This window comes from Sphaerodactylus townsendi, linkage group LG06 (genome assembly GCF_021028975.2).
Source record: "Sphaerodactylus townsendi isolate TG3544 linkage group LG06, MPM_Stown_v2.3, whole genome shotgun sequence".
NCBI lineage: Eukaryota > Metazoa > Chordata > Lepidosauria > Squamata > Sphaerodactylidae > Sphaerodactylus > Sphaerodactylus townsendi.
In genome coordinates, this window is record NC_059430.1 from 59,279,308 (window position 1) to 59,292,404 (window position 13,097).

General features: G+C 42.3%; 1 protein-coding gene across 1 annotated transcript in view; it reads right to left on the reverse strand.

The window, feature by feature from the left end:
* The window catches only part of MYRFL (myelin regulatory factor like), a 54,379-nt gene that overhangs the window by 21,314 nt on the left and 19,968 nt on the right, over positions 1-13,097 (reverse strand). The window contains exons 7-12 of the mRNA XM_048499177.1: positions 12,049-12,244; positions 9,836-9,912; positions 8,790-8,900; positions 6,402-6,492; positions 3,980-4,180; positions 1,721-1,829 (exon numbers count right to left, since the gene is read on the reverse strand). Of these exons, the coding sequence (XP_048355134.1) occupies positions 1,721-1,829; positions 3,980-4,180; positions 6,402-6,492; positions 8,790-8,900; positions 9,836-9,912; positions 12,049-12,244 (785 nt within the window). The remainder of the gene's footprint in view (positions 1-1,720; positions 1,830-3,979; positions 4,181-6,401; positions 6,493-8,789; positions 8,901-9,835; positions 9,913-12,048; positions 12,245-13,097) is intronic.

Consider the following 13,097-nt stretch of genomic DNA (forward strand, 5'->3'; position numbering starts at 1 on the left):
GGACACGCCCCCTGCCCTGTGCGACAGCTCTGGAGTCGCAGGGTGGAGGGGCGTGTCCCCTGGCCTGTGCAATGCACTGGAGGGACGGTAAGGTGTTCGGGAGACAGCGCAGCCTCTGCACAGGCTGCGCTGTCTTCCCCACCCCTACCAGGACCATTTTATTTTTCCTGTTCGACTTGCTACAGCTCTCACTTTCAGTTTTTGGGCAGCTCATGCTCATTTTCTACTGCTTTGGGCAGCTCAAGCTCATTTTCTGCTGCTTCAGGATTCTCCATGGAGTCTGCCATTTGCAGAATGTTTCCACAGATGTTTCCTCTGCTTGCAGCTCACCGGCCTGCCATTTCAGTGTGTAAAGTACATGAATCAAGTTAGTTTTGACAGCCATTTCTGTGCATGTGTCATTTTTCCTTTTTCATTTTTAATGAGATATTTTTGAATCTACACAGACTTTATATGAGAATAGGCTGCAATCCTAATAGCTCTGACAATATTTCATTGAAAACAAAAAAGAAAGAAAAAAGACATATGCATGAAATTTGCAATCAAAACTAACTTTATTCATGTACTTTACACACTGAAATGGCAGGCAACTGAGCTGCAAGCAGACAAAATGTCTGTGGGAATATTCTGCAAATGGTGAGTGGTACGGAGCATTCTTAGGCAGCAGGAAATGGTGGGTATGAACTGGTCAGAAAATGGAAGGAGAGCTGGGGGAGCAAAGGCAGCCAAAATAACCATTTTCCCTTGAAAAGCTTTCTAGCACGTTATGTGGACAAAAAAAAAGCTAAAATGATTCTTTTTAAAACATCTGCAAGACATTTTATCAGTGTTGTGCAGAATGGGCCTCTCTCAGTTTGTACACAAATATTATTGTATTTGTTTCTAGGGCCATTTCCAGATCTGAGGGCCTTTAACAACATGCCCTCTGATGAGACTCCAGCTCCACTATGGCTCCTCACCAGGGGCATATCTGCCAGAGGGACATGTCCCCAGGAACACACCATCTAATCACATGGGGGACACTGGGCCTGGGCCGTGCTCACCGGCTCTGGGCAGTAGACCTGGGTGCCTCACCGGCTCCAGGCAGTAGACCTGGGCACCTCGCTGACTCCGGGCAGTAGATCTGGGCATGGGGGGGGGACTCAGATTTTGCCCCGGGATCCACTTTCCCTAGACATACCTCTGCTCCTCAAACACTGTGTTTGCTGTTGCCACAGCTGCTCCTTATGGGAGTTGCTGGCAACAGTGGCCATGCCTGCCCTAACAATGGCAGCAGCTGCCTTCTCCTCAGAGGTGCCAAAGGGGTGTGTACCACTGCCTTGTCTGTCAATGACACACATTTTCCTCATGAGTTAAGAAATCTGTTTGCCCAGCTTGGTTCACAATGGGTTGAGATTGCACAGGAATAAAGCAACTAGAATTTGTGCCCCACCCCCCACCCCTTGGCCAAGAATGCTGATTGATTCTTGACAGCTGACTAAGAGTGTTGACCCTCAAAGACAAGCCTATTCTTCACCAGTGTAAATCATCTTCATCAGCATGTAATGTCTGTTTGTGACCTTAGGGTGGATTTCTCCCACCCATGGCTCACCCTGCATCTCATGCATCTTACCATGTGTATTTGAAAAGCAAGGCAATGTTACATTATTATTACAGAATGAGAGACCAAGGTGTTTTCAGGGCCATTCTGCCTGAGATACTAGTTGAATTGAGTGGATACCTGTTTCATGGGTCTGATTAATTCCCATAACAGATGCAAACTCAGGCTTGTAGTCATATTCAACCAGCCTCATTTGTGCTATTCTTCTCAGCTGCTGAAGTGTATCAACCTAGATCACCAAAGACAAGCAATTTCATATTAAAATATTTAATATATTCAAGGCATATCAAGGATTTAAATGGGCACATACTTTTGATAACTGGCATGGCTGAAATTATTATCCTTCTTTTAAATTAACTTGTTTTCATTTTTACTCATATTCCTTCTTGGATTTTGGGGTGAAGGCAAAAATTGGTCCATTACCACTTGTCACAGAGACAAATGCCAGCAAATTAAATGCCATATGAGCTCTCTGTTTTGCGCCTTTTGGATCAAATGGTCTGTCCCCTTTTAAAAGGTGATAAATGTACACTGTTTTTAAATAAATGTATCCACCTTTCCTTATTAAATTCACTGGGAGTTAAAAAACAATTGTAGAATTTCTTCAGAGATTTGAGGGTCAGGAAATGTGCTGGTAATGCTCCAGGCACTAGATAATAGGCAGTCTGCAAAGTGGTTTTCTTTTTCCTTCACCAAAGCTGAACAATCCAAAAACCTGCAGAGTTAAGTTTACCACAATTATTCCCAGGAAAGGGGGTTATGTTTGTTTATACCTGCAGTTGCAGCACAACCAACCTGGTCTGCTAGTCTCAAAATGCAACAGGCCTTCACCCTTAATTGAGTTATTCATTTTCAAGATACACAATACTTCCAGGAGTAGGATATAAAAGGTAAAAGACATGAGCAGAGCAAAGATTTGGACAATACAGAACCCGAACCAGAGCAAATGAGTTGTGAAAACAGACACGAATGTAAGGCTCACATATGTCATGCAGTTAGTGATATTAAAGGTAAATATATTCCCCTGTGCAAACAGTTGGTAATTACTGAGCCATCTTAACCACTACGCCATATTGAAAGTGATGCTGTTTCACGATGGGTGATAATCCACCCCAAAACAGCACCACTTTCAATGTTGTTTAACTGGGGACCCCAGATTCTTCCTTTAAGGTGGATTTAAAAGAAGAATTTGGGCTCTCTAAACACCATTGAAAGTGATGCTGTTTGGGGGTGGATTCCAGCATCACAGAGGCTGACTGGGGGGAGAGGATGGGACGCAAAACTCAGATTTTGCACCGGGGAGGCGCAGAAGGAACTGCCAGCTGCCGGCTGGGAGTCCAGCTGGTGGGGGGAAGGGGAGGGCAGGGTGGGGGAGTCTGCTGTCCCCAGCCTTGGACAGCTGCTTTTATAAGCACTAGACCGGGGGCGGGACTTTGGGAGGCATGGCCATACCCTGGGGTGGGTGGGGGTGTGGCCCCACCCCCGACCCCCCCATAAAAAATCTATACCTACGTCCCTGAGCCCAGGAGGATAGCCAGACGGAGGCAGCAGCAAAGGGAGCACCCAGCAGGGGAAAAAAACGCCCGTTTGTGTTGTAAATACAAGTAAAACGGGGGCTCGTGCAAAATTAACTGGAGTACTTCAACTCGATTCCTTAATGGAAATGGACAGCAATGCAAAGGGAGAAACAGAGATACAAACAAACTGTATGTATGATCCTGGTTCTACCCCGGGGTAATTGTGGCGTACAGAAAACGCCTCTCTCACACACACTTTCTCCTCTTTGGCCATTGGTTCATCTATCTTGATTTTAGTCTTCAAGAATAATGAAGTAGACATTCTTCAAACAAAATAAGCATTTAGAGCGTTCCCCCCATCAAATGAACATCATTACACTTATTTTATTTATTTGCAAGGTTTGCATGATGCCTTTCTGCTCAATAAAGCACAAATGTAATCTTCCACCCAGATACCATGCTAGTTTCAGCAACTTAAGTTGTCATTCTTTTTTTTTACCATCAAGTCCCATCTGACCTATGCAGCCCAGTAGGATTTTCAAGGCGATACATTCAGATGTGGTTTGCCATTACCTGCCTCTGTATAGTGGTCCTGGACTTCCCTGGTGGTCTCTCATCCAAATGCTTATCAGGGCCAACCCTGTTAGCTTCTGACATCTTCAGAGATCATATTAGCCCTGGCTGTCCAGGTTAGGACAGCTTGCAATTATAGAAGCTAAACTTTGGCTCCTTTGCAGTGTCACAACGTCTTCACAATCCTGACTCAAAACATGTTTGTGTGCTACCTTTATCACAATGTTCATACACACATGTGTGGCTCTGGTGCCAATTTAACAAGCCTTCATTGGTCTGCTTTACTCACCTCTTGGATATTTTGCTTGGCTCGATGGTCAGATGGATGCATGACTGCCCCCATCACTTTCATGTTTCCACAGACAACCAAGGCTTCATCTGGTGTTTCTGAGTTAATTCCTACTCGACCATGACAAACAACAGAGTCTGGAACATGTCCTTGCTGCCACAGCAGATCATTATCATTCTCAAACTGTCCAGGGTTTGAGGCCTGAAAATGTCATATGTTAAAAGAGTGCAAATGGAAAGACTGGAGACAAAGACTAGACAGAAACACCTTTCTTAGGGAATGCATTTGAATGCTTCTTTTAGAAGTGATAAAAATCAGTCAAATAAAATAACTTCACAAAAGGGAGCTTGAACATGCTGCAGCACCTCGTCTGAGCTGATGGGACACATTAAAGAACAAGAGTGGGAAAATGGCACAGAATGTTTCCTGCCATGTGCTATGGTCTCTATCCAGACTGGGGCCTCCCACTGGCAGCTATTTATAGGGTAAAAATACTCCACAGATCTGCTCACAGATCTCCCACTTTCTCATAGGGTTTGCCCAGAGAAGTGTGAATTGGCTGGAAGCAAGCCACCTCAAAGTGGAGTAACTCTCTCTGAGGAAGCGACAAAGGGTTTTGAACTTGCTGCATGCTTCTAAATTGCTCTATTTGTGTATTGAAAATAAAAGAAGTCTCCAGCGATCTATCAAAGGAAGGCATTCGGAATTTCTCACCCTCAGGGAAGCAGAGTAAGCATGGAATAGAATGTATCACCCTTGGCCATTTGGTAACTCCAGTCCAAATTAGCAGTGGAATAATTTGGTCTTTTCTTAGTCTAATTCTGAAACTTGATATTGGGTGCTGGGAGAAAAAAATAGAGGTGTTCCCGAAAAAGGTGCCAGAACAATAACCCTAGACCTGGTTCTGAATCATGGTAGGGGAAGCCTGCCCGCCACTAGTTTGTTTGGATGGATGGGAACTATTAAATGGTGTGGACAGACTGATTCTTCATGCTAGGAATGAGAGCAGGAAAGCAGAGAGAAAGAGAGGAGACACCTCCCTCCCTGCCACAGCATAGGGTTGCCAACCTCCCAGGCAATGGGTGAAGATTCCCTGGGATTGCAACTGACCTGCAGGTGAAAGACATCAATTCACCTAAAGAAAATGACCACTTTAGAAGATGGGACTCTATGGCATTACACCCTATTGAAGTCCCTCTACTCCCCGCCCTCCTCAAGCTCCACTCCCAAAATCTCCAGGTATTTCCCAACCAGAGCTGGCAACCCTAATACAGCAGCAGCCAGGTGAGTGAATGGGTTGAATGGAAGGGAGGATTTTTCCCCCTAGCAAACCTGATGTTTGAACCCTGTGGTGGCAATATTTAGCAATCTCTACTCCAAACTTAATAGATCAGAGGCAAGCAGTGAGGGTGTTTGCAGGTGCTACTCTTCTTGAAGCGATATTTCCAAATTTATTTTAACAGGAACAGCAATTCATATGAATTTCCAGTTTGAATCTAGGGAAAACTGTATCCAGCAGGTCAAAATTCATTCAAGAAGCTGCATGCCTGTCTTTTTTTTTTAACCCGGCTCTACCATCTGTGGTACACAGAGCCAAACACACTACAATTAGAGCATGATCTGATATGCCTGTTAACCACAATTCAGTTGGTAGATGTCTAATCTTTCCCATAATTGCAAGCAAAGCAGAGCTCGAGTTTTGCCCTTACAAAGCTTGCTGGTTTTTGCTGCACCAAGTGGGGTAAAAAAAAACTGGCTGAGATTTTATTCATAGCAGAAATATGAAAGAACAAAGACATTCTAATTTGTTTTGACTGTTTTCTCCAAGGACCTCAAAACATTATACATGACTTAACCCATTTCATCAGATTAGCCCTGTGGGGTATGTTAGAGTGAGGAATAGTGGTCAACCCATGTGCTGGCCTTTGTCTGTATAATAAAACTGATTTGAACTGATTTGGTCATCCCAGGAGCTTCATGGTCAAGTGTGGATTTGGGGGGTCTGATTTTGACAGAAAAGCAGGCTAGTATGTGCATACATAAATATCAAAATCCCAAATCCAAATCCTTTTGGGATACAGAGTTTGTTGGGAATGTAGAAACCTTTTGCTCTCAACAGGCTTCATGGAACACCTTTTGTTAATATTTTGAATTCATTTAATAGCACATTTTTTCATCATTCAAAGTAATTCACAGACAGTATTTGAGTAATCCTCACAACAGCCCCACAGGGTAAGTCTGCTTTGTTATCCGTACATTGCAGATGGGGGACTTAGGCTGACTTGTTTGTGGCCAAGATAAGATTTGAACCAGAACCTTCCTAGTTTCCAACTCATTTTCTTAGCCACAGTGTTCCACCAGTCCCTCTCTGGGAAAGATTTGTTAATTTCTTTATGCTGAAATAATATGCATTAGGACCTACCCTGACAATGATCTTTTCAGAGACATGAGCAATCACCAAATGAGACTGGTCTTGACTGACGGCGTATAATCCAGCTACCAGCTTGAAGTATCTAAATCAATTTATTTTAAAGTTAGATCATTATTATAGACATATGAATTACCGGTCCATCTATAGCTAAAAAGATCCTGTTGTTTTGTACTTTGTTTGAAGACACTGTATTGTTATTTTTGTTCATTCCTCATCTACTGAAATACTATTTTTATTTCATTCAGTAACGTTAGCTTCATTTATCATTCTCAGTACTCACTCTTTTTTTTACCAGGCTTGACTTTTCTACATATTTAGGTTTATTTTCTAATATGTATTTCATAGCAATCATGGATTAGATGCATTATAGACACAGAAGTGACACATAGATGTGTGCTTCAAAAAGTTTTGTAATAATGTGAGATTCAAATTAAACATAGGGCAGTATGTTTCATTACTCTGATTTTTTTGGAAGTGTTCTTACTTGTTCAGGGTTGGGGGTTTTGGCGGCGGCAGCAGGGGGGAGGGGGTCTGCCTAATTCAGGAGCATTATTTTAATCTTTCTTCCCCTGCTCTCCCCCCCCCCCCCACACACACACCCCACTCCAACAGGAGGAGTGGGAAGGGAGGAAAGGCTTGCCATGCTGGAATCATCCCTACTAGAGATTCCCCTTGCCACCGGCATCAGAGGCAGCAGAGTCCACTTGAAACACTCCCCAAATGCCAGGAGGTGAATTTTTGCTACTCCTGGAATTTCAACAGTGCTTTGTGTCGCCTAATTTGAGGAATAGTTTCTGCTTGGGTATATCCAAATGCACACAACTAGTACATACCCAGAAGCCTCCTAGTATGCTTCTGGGAAAGGATTCTTTAAGGTCTGGAATGCTGATATTCAATGCATTCAATACTTGTAAGCCATAAAGGGACTTTTGCAAAGTCAGGGCTGATCTCTCCCAGTGCAAATAGCAGATAGGGAGACCAGCAGAAGTATCACAGATTGTACAACAACTAATTTCAGGTTACTGGAGATTTGTTATTTCATTTACTTCATTTATACCCCTTTCTTCCCAGTGGGAACCCCAAAGCATTTTGCTCTTCTCCATTTTAACTTCACAGCAGCACTGTCAGGTAGGTTAGGCCAAGAGTAGAAGCAAGGCTGGTAACGATAGGTCATTTTGGAGGACATTAATTCATAGGGTTGCCAAGAGTCAGAAGCACCTTGATGGCTCTTAACAAACACACACACACGCGCGCGCATGACTAGCCCAAGATCACATAGTGAACTTCCATGGGTGAATAGGATTTCACACCTGGATCTCCCAGATCCTACTCCAGCACTTTAATCACTGCACCACACTAGTGTCAGGACTACAACTCCCAGCATGCACCAGTTCCCGCCGTCCTGGTCCCAAAGCGGGAACACGACCACCAATGAGAGCCAAGGATGGGGGAAAGGGGAAGAGGTGATTAGATCACTGCCGTTTCAAACCTGCAATAAATGCTGGAACCAAGGACAGGCTCCTCAGTTCCAGCACCCTGTAGCTAGGGCGAGCCAAATCAATAAAGTTTTCCTTCTAAGTAAACTTTGTCCGAATGGTTTCAGTCTTACAACTAGGACACCAGCTCATATAGCTAGAACCTCAAATGGAACCTCAGGCAAAGAGCATCTTTAGAGTCCCTCCTCTCTTGGTCCACTTTTGAATTTCTGATGCTTTTCCAGCCCATTTCAAAACTCTGATGCACAATTCATCTGTATCATTTGTCCATCAGATAAATGACTAAATTTGCACACTATAATCTGTAAATGTACAGATGTGAAGAAATTGAACAGTATACTCACATCACGTGGAGTAGTATTAAAAGAGAGTTACATGAAGTCTTAACCCCTAATCCTTCATTTGTTTGGGTTATTGAGTGGATATCTGAGTAGATTATCCCCCACAACCCTGTCTCTCTAGAGATGCTTCCCCCATTCCAATCCAGCTCTCATAGGTCTCTCTTAAATTTTAATAAGCAGTGCAGATGAACTTCTATGGGACACAGAAAAAGAACAGGAAAGATAACAGAGAAGATTAAGGGTTGGGGGGGTTGTTTTTGTTCATTTTGCAGACAAGTCAGTCAACTCATGGCAATCCTGTAGGGTTGTCAAGGCAAAAGGTGATTCAGGGGTGGCTTGCCATCACCTGCCTCTGCGTAGCAACCATGGCAATTCTTGATGGTCTCCCATCCACATACTGACCAGGGCTGATCCTGCTTAGCTTTCATAATATGAGGCTAGCCTAGTTATTCAGGTCAGGGCAAAACTAAAGGTACAAAACTTTAAATGTACATACAGACGAGATGTAGTGATCAATATGTCTTCCATCACAAACATATTACCTTTGATCAGGGTTAGGTTTTCCTTTCTTTCTCATATTATTTCCTGTAGTTTCACTAAAGTGCAGTCTTGCCAGTGTTACTTTGGTGACCTGGTCTTCTGGCAGATCAACTCTATAAGACAAAAGCAAAAAGCAGCACAGCAAAGTACTGATTCTTATCTCACCCATAAAATGCCCAAAATGTCCTTATTTGAGGCAAATACTCAGACCTAAGATGAGCAGAACAGTTTACCACTTCTAACTATTTTTTAAAATTTGGGCATGTTCCCCTTAAAATAATAGTAAAAGACTCTGCTCTCCCGCCTTCTCAATCATTATTGCACCTCTCCAATATTCAGCAGTTTTAACATGGCATTTGCGATTAGGTATAACAAGACAATTGTGAGATAAGGTCAGATTTTACTAATGATCAGTAGTGAAATGTAAACTGTGAGTAGCCATTCATGATAAACACTGTGTTGAGGACTTGAAGAGCTGGATTTATGTAGAGTTTGGGGTACCAGATTACCTATTACTTATATATTACTTATATATATTAAGAGTACAAACACTCTTTGGGAGTCTAAATCCTAAAAGACTGTCACTCTGGCCATAAACTAACATGGCCTTCAGGTTGGCCTAGTATAACATGTAGAGCACAGGGCTGTTCTTGAGGATGACCCAGAAGCTGTAATTGGTTTTTTTAAAAAAGGCTGGCAATCAGGCTTCTGTCTGGGATTGGATGTTTAAAATGAATAAAACCTGTGTATTGTCGAAGGCTTTCACAGCCGGATTCAACTGGTTGTGGTGGGTTTGCCAAGCTGTGTGGCTGTGGTCTGGTGGATCTTGGTCCTAACGTTTCACCTGCATCTGTGGCTGGCATCTTCAGATGTATATCACAGACGGAAGTCTGTTACACACTAACAGTAGCAAAATGAAAGAAGCCATTTCCTGAACAATGTCTAGTTGCAAGGACTATGGAAGCCACTGTTAGCTTTCTAAATGCAGAATGCACTATTATATCAAATATAACACTTGTTGAGAACATCCCCCCCCCCCCCCACTTACTTAAATAGATAGAAAGGTCTTTTGGTTCGATCAGACTGAGATTGTTCAACTACAATCACTTGATTGGGTGCTTCCATCTGCCATAAAGAAACAAGAGAATTAAGACATAATTTGAGAACATTTTCAAGAATATTTTTAAACCCTCCTATCTGAGGATATCAGTCCATTAGAGTGCATTCTGAAGAGTGCATATGCAAATTTTAGGACATTGTTTATTGGGGATATGCAGAACCATATCAGATGGAATTCCATAAGTAGAATTTGGTCGCTTGGAACAAAATGTCAATATGAAAAATACCAAACATTTATTACATTCTCATCCCATATGTCCTCATAGAAAACCAGGACAGCTTATATCAGGAGTTATCAAATTTTACCATCAAAAATATCATATGAAAATGGTTCAGCACAAAATAATGGCTGTCCTATGGGCCTCCTGTAAGCTTAAAGGCTACATACGGAATTGAAGTGAGGTCTCCTATAGACTGTACCCTGCACATTACTCAAACGCCATGTTAGATATTAAGATGGTACAGAGACTTTCAAAGATTATACATTAACCCATCAAATGGAATCTTGAGGATAAGTTCTCAAGTTCTATCACCTTCACTTCCATCTGCAGGCTTCTGACAGTATTTTAATAACTAAATACAATTTTTGCCAGGGAGAGGCTGCCAAGGGTAGGGAAGGAGGCAATGCTGATGACAGGGGAGAGAACAGATAAAAGTAGTTTGCCCGGTAGGTGGGAAGGATAGAAGCAAGCAAACAAAAGGAACAGGCTGGGGGGACTCGCAAGAAAGTGGAAGAGGAAATAGTGGGAGAAGGGGGAAAGTCCTTCAGGGTTTCTCTTTTGTATGCTCTATTTGTCTGTTCATTTGTGAAAGTCGGTCCAGAGTGTTATAAAGGCATGGCCGAAGTGTTGTGAACTCAATTTGGTGGTTATGTCTATCTATTCCCATAACTTAAGGTGGCGAGAAATTATGACCCAGATCATCTGGACTTTTGACAAGGGAACAGAAAACCAAGGAGATATGTGGGAGGGTAAAATCCACTAGAAGACATGTCAATGTTCTTATTGGAACAGGATCATGAGAACAAGAGAAATCTATTAGAAGAGCAAGTCACTATAAACAAATGTCAGGTAGTAAAAATCAAGGAGCCAAGAGCATGGAATCAGTTTATCTGTACACAGTCTGAAAGAACACGGAGAGGTGTAAGGCTGGCAGTTTTTGCCAATGACAGACAGAAGCAGACTGAGTTAATATACCAGAGCAAGGCCTGAAAGCTCAGTCAGGCATCACCTTCTCACTGAGTGCTTCCTGAAAGAGCCTGCATTGGTGTTTGAAGTCTTGTGCTACTGCACCACTGGGAATCACTTGATGGACTCTGACATTGCTGATGAGCAAAGCTGAGTGCCTGAAGTATGTGGAGCAGATCTTTAGAGGGTTATTGTTGACTGACATATGGATTGGACTATCTCCAAAGTTCAATTTGAAGGTGCTGTTTATTCCTAGAATTTTCTCCCCACAATGGGTCACTGGCTCAGGTAGACTAGGTGGAGCTTCCATGGCTGCCTCAGTCTTGTCCGTGTAAAAATTTGTATTAGAGTCTAGAGACATTGGGTTTCCTCCTCTTTGAACTCTGTGTCCAGTTTGCTGAATGGAACTATAACATTCTGAGTATCATTTACCACCAGTAGTTCCCTCCCACTTCTATTCAAATCAAATCCATTTATTTACAGACTGCAACCAAACCATATACTACTTTTGTCTTTGAATAATTAACCTCCATGGTACTGGCAGTGATGAGTAAGTGAACATATAGCTCTCATTAATCCCACTTCTGTTCCTTGTAATTACCTTGAATTAGTGCCATGGTTAAACCATCACATCAAAACAATTACAGTCAGTGGCACAACATCTGCTTTGTGTGCTGTGGGTCCAAAGCTCAACATCTAGTATCCGCAGTTGAAAGGTCAAGTAGTAGGTGACATGAAAAACCTCTACTGGAGATCCCGGAGGCCACTCACAGCCAACCCTGATAGACCAATCATCTGCTTCAGCATAAGGTAACTTCATGTGCTCATGAATAGAAATCAGCACTTGGGAAACAGAAGAGGGACTTGTTGACCATTTCCTTAGCAGTAAGAGGCTGGCAACTATAACTATTGAGAAGACAATGTACTTAGGAATATGAAAAGATGATATACTTGCCTTAATTCCAAAAGCCTTTAAGTAAAAACTTTCTATAGGTTTCAGTCCCAAATTGGTTTTGACAAATTTTGGATCTCCAGCAACACAAATGTAGACAGTGATCTGGAAATGGTTTTTCTTCTGACAAACAAAAGCATCATCAGCTGCTGAAAAATTAAATCCTTTGTCTGCAACCACATGATATCCCATATCCGGGCTACAAAAACAGAAGTAATTTCAAAAGTGAGTGGAATAATATTCCAGCAATAGTAGTGGATCACATCATTAACTTTAACCTATGAGGTAACAACGAATTCTTACAGTAGCTTTTAATACCACTCCCAAATGGATATGTATTTGAAAATCATCTTTTAAAAGTTCAGAGTCATTTCCAAAGTTATATGCAGAGAGTCTTTCCCCCTTTCCTGTTTTGTCAGGAAATAGAAAAGATTCCAGCCCATTTGCCATGCCTCCTGGCAGTGGAAAGATGTGTAGTAAGATTATCCTATGCTAGCAGCAAGCTGCCCTTTTCTACCACAGACGGTAAACTTCCGCATCTTGTTAAGGCGATTAAATGGCTTCTGCGTTGGGACACAAGAGCAAAGCTGTAATTCTCTCTGGTGTCTCTGGAGTAATTGTAACTGGTTCCAACCACAGGGAAAAACAATATCATATGAAAACACTTTTACAGGCATTTCACATATTGTAAACTGAAGTCATGAATCACCCAATAAGGGTATGTATTATAGAGAGCCACAAGAGCTCCCCATAGCATATCCCCATATATGTAACACCTGCTCTACCATATACATTTGCAAGTACTATATACTACAGTTTGGGTCCTGAATACAATTAACCATATAACTCTTTCCTTGCACACGAGGTAGTATAAATTAGTATCTCCTCCCAAACCAACCAGAACCAGTCATCTTATATGACAAGCCACTTCTGAAACTCAAAAAGGATTGCCACTGAAAATAAAATGCAAAAGCATCCCACTGGGCATATGTAACACATGAGACTCCAGAGGCGTAACTCCAAGAGGACGGAGGGGTGCGTGACACACCGGG